At 55.0% G+C, this 6,216-nt stretch overlaps 1 protein-coding gene across 2 annotated transcripts in view; it reads right to left on the bottom strand.

Moving 5' to 3' along the window:
• Positions 1-6,216, bottom strand: part of AXL (AXL receptor tyrosine kinase) — a 34,626-nt gene extending 28,410 nt beyond the window's left edge. For both annotated transcript variants that reach the window (XM_008047973.2, XM_008047974.2), the window contains exons 1-4: positions 5,965-6,216; positions 4,363-4,585; positions 3,943-4,043; positions 3,132-3,308 (exon numbers count right to left, since the gene is read on the bottom strand). In XM_008047973.2, coding sequence (XP_008046164.1) covers positions 3,132-3,308; positions 3,943-4,043; positions 4,363-4,585; positions 5,965-6,049 — 586 coding nt within the window. In that variant the 5' untranslated portion in view covers positions 6,050-6,216. The remainder of the gene's footprint in view (positions 1-3,131; positions 3,309-3,942; positions 4,044-4,362; positions 4,586-5,964) is intronic.

Below are 6,216 nucleotides of genomic sequence, written 5' to 3'. Positions count from 1 at the left end.
ATCCCCCTTCCCAGGCCCCAGCGGCGGCGGCACCTTGAGAAAGTGGGACACGGACGGGACGAATGGGCCTGGAACCCCCTTCCCCTCCAGCGGGCTATCCTCCACCTCGGCAGGACAGAAGCAGGCGGACTCCAGATGTGCTTTCCAGATGTACTGCTCCCCCGCCCCGTCCCCTCCCCCCAGGCTTTTCCAAGGGAAGAAGAGGGATGGAAGGAGGGGGGCACGCCCTGAGTCAGATAGAGGGACAGGCGCACACAAACGGACAAAATTCCTTCACCCAAGCACACCACCCCCCCACCATGAGTCACACTAAAATACACAGGGGCCGTTATTGGCACAGATACACAGAGAATACAGCACTCGCTAAGCTACACATATACACGAGGGCTGGCTGATGCCACAAACACAGTCACACAAGTACCCAGTGACGTACGCTGTACACACAGGGCCTGCTGTGGGCGCACGTACGTAAAGAGACACACACATACACACATGCGCTGATGTTGGGACAAGCACATAAACACACAATCACATATGTGCACATGGATTATAGACACCTGGCACTGTAATATCCATCCAGGCTGGCACTGACACCCACAGAAACCCAGACTTCCCTACATGTGGAGATGTACACACCAAGCAACACACACACATTGAGGTCGAAGTGGACAAACAGATACACACCAAGAGACAGTGAAGGTTCATGTAGAGTTGCTCACGCACAGATATATCGGTGCACACAAACAGACAGCCGAGCAGCCTTCGTCTGCGCCAGAACACAGTTGGACGCACTCAGGTGGCTTCACATTCACTGAGATGAAGACGGATACAAAAACACACTTAGCAAGTGCCTCATTCATAGACACTCAGGCCTGCTGTGGACATGCAAGGATGGAGACACTGCCACGTACACATAGGTTGGCACAGACACACACCTACACAGTGACTGGTAAGCACACTATGTCCATCTACCCAGAGGCAGCTGGGGCTAACTCACACACAGGGAGACCAGATAGAAGCAGAGGGTGTTGTTACTGTCCTGCTGTGAATGACACACACACAGAGTCATATACCAACATACTTATCTTGTGACGTATTCATAGAGACATCCGTGGACACACACACATACACACAGATGTCCGATAAGAAACACACCAGGCTGGGCTCAATGACTCAGCTGGTAATCCCTGCACTTTGGATTGCCTGAGCCCACAGGTTTGAGACCAGCATGGGCAACTTGGTGAGACCTTGTCTCTATAATAAATAAAAAATTAGCTGGGCGTGGTAGCGCGCACCTGTAGTTCCAGCTACTTGGAAAGCTGAGGCAGAAGGATTGCCTGAGCCCAGCAGGTCAAGACTGCGGTGGCTGGGAGCATGCCACTGTGCTTCAGCCTGGGTGACAGAGTGAGACTCCAACTCAAAAAGAAAAAAAATAAGAAACACACCGAAGTATCTATTGACACATCCTGATTACACAAGGAAACACAAGTCTACCCCAGGACACACACCTATAGGTGCATTTCTGTGAGCTGACACTGTCATCTCTATACAGAGAGGTGGGCAAATAGCTACAAAACACACTACCATCTCCCCCATGCACAATCCACTCTCATACTGTGAGTCTTAGCTGTGAACACACAAATACAAATAGGGACACACAGACTGCTAAACACACACACACACACACACACACACACACACAGCCCTGAGAAACTTATAGAGACATGCCATAAAGACCTGAACATACAGTGGGACAGACACCGAAGCTGACAAATATAGTCTCTCTCTCTCTCTCACACACACACACACAGAAGCACCCCTCAGTAAGGCACACCTTCGTACAGAGAGGTTGTTGCTGACAAATGAACTGACACACAGATTCAGAAGGACATGGGTATACACACCCCCCAAAGCACACACAGACCCTCACACTTGCACAGCCCTCATTTCCTTGGGATGAGGGGGACTGTCCTCCCCTTTCCACCTCCCTGGGCTCTGCCAGGCTGACTCAGGCCCCATCCCTGTCCCTGGTCCCTACCCAGCCACTAGAGCCATAGGCCTGAGTCACTCCTCTGGGGGCCAGCATGTTCACCACTGCTTCCTTGCAACTCAGAGCCCCCGGAATGCTGGAATGTGGACACCTCCCTCTGCCTCTAGAACCCCCCACCCCCTCTCCACCCCCCGCAGCCAGGAGGCCCCTCCTTGTCCCAGCAGAGGGAGGCAGCAGGTTGGGGGTGTGAGAAGCTGATACCCTTTCAGGGACCAGCCTCTTCCCCTGATGGACTCTCCTTCCTCTGTGCTCCTGTCTCTCCTCCCTTGAAAAGTGGGAGCCCCTTATCTGAGTTCTCCCCAGCTCCACCTCTGGCCACTATGTGACCCTAAACTAGCTCCTGTATTGACTGTGTGGTGCAGAAGCAGAGGGTCACCCTGAAGGAGAGAGTTTCTATTGCTCGGACTTCCCTGTCCTATCTTTCTCCATCTCGAGTGACCTCTGTGTCCTGTTCCTTCCTGTGTATCTGGTTCTGTTTCTCTCTGTAACCATCTTTCTCTGTCTCCCACTTTCTCTCACTCTCGTTTTTGGGCTCTGTCCCCAGGGAGGCCCTGGGCCATTTGACCAGGGCTAACAGGGCTCTTCAGCTGGAGGTGGACAGGCCGTGGAGGGAGGGCGAGGGGAGGTGGGCACGGTTGATTCCGGTGCCCTGCTTGGGTCAAGGGCTGACAAAGGGGCACCAGGCCCACACACATTCGGGCCATGGAACAGCTCAGAGGAAGCCCAGGACAAAGAATTCTATTCAGAGAGAGACTAGGGTGAATGGAGGGAGTGAGAGGGGCAGAGAGACACAGAGAGAGATGGAAAGACAGACACACACACACTGAGAAACAGGAAAAGATGGAGAAACAGGGAGATGGAGAACAGAGACAGAAAAGGTGGTACAGAGAGAAATGAGACAGATAGGGACAGAGAGGCAGAGACAGAAGCAGAGAGATAACTCAGAAAGAAACACACAGTGAAGGACAGAGGGACTGGCAGGCACGCACTCAGAGGAAGCGCGGGCTCCCTGGCTCCCCACTTCTACCCTGCCTGCCTTCTAGACCCTCTCTGCTGCATAGACCCACAGTTCTGGACTTACCTGGAACATACAGGCTGTGCTGGGGGCCTTGGCCCGGGGCTGTGGCCAGGGGTACAGCATCCTGGAGCCAGAGTAGGTCAACAGGTTCTGGGGGTCCTTGGGCTTGACAGGTTAGGTTAAAGGGGGTGTTGGCAGCCACAGTCCTGTCCTCAGGCTCCTCCAAGAAGTAAGGCAGGCCTGGGGGAGGCAGTGGTAGAGGCTGGGGTCCTGCTGAGCCTTCCAGTTGTCTGACCTGGGGGGTTTGGACACTAGACCCACCCTTCAGGGCCTGTGACCACCCCCCCAACCTTTGTGTTTGATCCTCCAGGACACCCAAGTCCCCTTCAGATGTCTGCCCCCTCAGGTCTCTATCCCCAAAACACATGATCCCAATATCTGATTCCCCCTATGTTTAACCCCCAAGACATCTGAGCTTCTCCGGTCTCTTTTCCGGAATGTCTGACTCCTTATCTCATTTTATAGAAAGTGAGGTCCCTGGGGGTTGGAGAGAGAGGTAAGTTGCATGCTTCCAATCCTCCATCTGATCCCCAGAATGTCCTACCCTGAGCACATCTGACACCTAGGACAACCGACTACCCCTAAGATGTCTTCTCCCCAGGACATGTAACCCCCACCCCAGATGTTTTCCCCTTATGACTTATGAACTCCCAGCTTCCAGATACTCAAAATTTCTGGCATTCCTAGGTTATATGGCCCGTGGGGTCACCCAAATCCTCCAGCACCCTCTGACCCCTCAAGATTCCTGCCCTCCCACAGCCTATGAACTCCCCACATCCTCGGACTCCTCAGGACCTCTGACCCCAGAGCTCACCCTCTAGCCCAACGTAGCCAGGCTGGGACACGAAGGTCTGTCCTCCTAGGACAATCATACACTGGTACTGCCCCACGTCTGAAAGTTGTAGGGAGAAGATTCTGACAGGGCAAAAGGAGGGACAGAGAGGTTTGGGGTGAGAGCTGGACACTGGGGGTGGGGGTCATCAGAACTGAAAGGGGGGCGTCTGGACTGGAAGCTCTTAAGAACTATGAAGTAGGTACTTTTTTAAAGGTACTATTATTAACTCATTTTACAGAAGAGGAAAGTGAAACCCTGAGGTTACGTCACATGCTCAAAGCCACACAGCCAGCAAGTGGTCAAGATGGGGTACCTACCCAGGTCGGGTTCCCCTCTGTGTCTTTTCACCCACCCTGTATGTGATGGAGGTGGGAGGGGTGTAGGGATATGGCTGGACACCTGAGTTGGCTGACTACTTTCCAGTCGTCCTCCCCGTCTTCGCCCAGGGGCACCTGGGTCTGAGTGCTCTCCGCCAGCTCTAAGATCTGTCTGTCCCGAAGCCAGGTCACCTCGGGGGGCTCTCCTTGAACTTGGAGCTCACACTGAAGGGTTCCCATGAGTCCCCGGGCACCTGTGATGTTCCCTGGGCTTGCCACAAAGGGGTCTGCTTCCGCCTGTGTGCCTGTGGGGGAGACAGGAGGAGTTAGCTCAGGAACCCCCAGCTCTTTCTGCTTCTTAGTCCCACCCTGTCCCTGCCTGCCCACCGGCTGCCAGGAACCCGCCAGGTCCTTAGGCCCACATCGTGTAGAGTGACCTCAGAGCCGGGTGGAGGCTTTGAGGGGAGGATGGGAACCTTCCCAGGGGACTAGGGTCCAGCGTTCATCCCATAGGGAAGGAGGCCTGAGATCTGGCAGCCTCCCACGCTCTGGATTGCCTGGCAGGGCCAGTGCCTGCCCCCTTGGTCTTCTCTTAGGTCTCTAGAGACTTAAAGATTGTGCTGGTGTTGATGGACGGAGGGGGAAGAAACAGGCTGCGGAGGGAGATGGGAGAAAAGAGAGAGAGGAAGAGGAGGAGAGAAGGAGAGAGGGAAAGTGAGGAGGAGAGAAGAAGAGAGAGTGAGAGAGAGGAGGAGAGAAGGGAAGAGAAGGAGAGAGGAAGAGAGAGAGGGAGAGAAGGAAAGAGAGGGAGAGAGAGAAACAGAGGGAGAGGGAGGAGAAGGAGAGAGAGGGAGAGAGGAGGAGGAGCAGGGGAGAAAGGGAGAGAGAGAGAGGTCCAGAGAAACCAGAGAAAGTCAGGCATGGGAAGACAGGGACAGAGAGGAACAGAGACACAGAGACAGACTGAGAAAAAGTCAAAGAGAGATCAAGAGGGGAGAGATGGGGGTGGGGTGGGGGGATAGAGTCTCAGAGGGAGTGGAAGACAGCAGGAGAGAAAGAGATAGCGAGATAGATAGATAGATAGATAGATAGATAGACAGACAGACAGACAGACAGACAGATAGAGAGACTGACTGACTTAGAGAATAAGGAGAGATAAAGATAGAGACTGGGAGGGAGAGAGAAACGGAGACCCGAAGAGATGGCACAGAGCTGGAGGCAGAGACAGTCAGAGATTCTTCTCCTATCCCCAGGAATGGAGCAGACAGTGGTGGGACAAGTATGGGGATTGACAGTGATGAGGGTTTTCCCCTCCGGCTCCAGAGCCCTCCTCATCCCACTGCCTGGTCTCAGCCCCTTTCCCCGGGGTCACTTCTCAAGTCCAGCCCCCACTCCTCCCTCAGCTCCTCCTGGTCTGTCTCTCGATGTCCATCTCTTCCGTCTCTGGCCCTCCTGGTTTCTGTTTCTTTCCCTCCTGTTCCTCTGTCAGCCTCTTTCTCTCCCTCTGCCCTTCTTGGTAAGTCTCCAAGTCTCTGGGTGTCCCTCTCTGAAGTCCCCTTTCTGTTGTCCCGAGGAAACTCCCTAAGGCAGCCCAAGCTCCCCCCAACACCTGCCATCCATCCCCCACCTCCTCTCCCTCCTGCCTCCCAGGGTAGCCCTGCCCCAAGGAGTCCCCACCGCTCACCTTTGGGGGCCATGCACCCCCAGCAGCACAGCGCCAAGCACCAGGCCAGCGGGATTCTGCCCATCCTGGGGCACCACCACGACATTGACGCCAAACTTTCCTCAGAAGTTGCTGGGCACCCCGTGGGGGAGGGGGCAGGGCCGGGCTGTCCCCGGCCCTCCCCCCAGCTCCGGGCTCCCCGGATTTGGCACTGCCTGCCTGGCACAGCGAGGGTGGGGGGGCCCTCGGCAGTTTCTGCTCACCAGCCGCCTT

The sequence above is a fragment of the Carlito syrichta genome, unplaced genomic scaffold, assembly GCF_000164805.1.
Source record: "Carlito syrichta isolate Samal-C Ts95f unplaced genomic scaffold, Tarsius_syrichta-2.0.1 Scaffold119893, whole genome shotgun sequence".
NCBI classification, from domain to species: Eukaryota; Metazoa; Chordata; class Mammalia; order Primates; family Tarsiidae; genus Carlito; species Carlito syrichta.
This window is presented reverse-complemented; position numbering and strand designations above follow the sequence as displayed.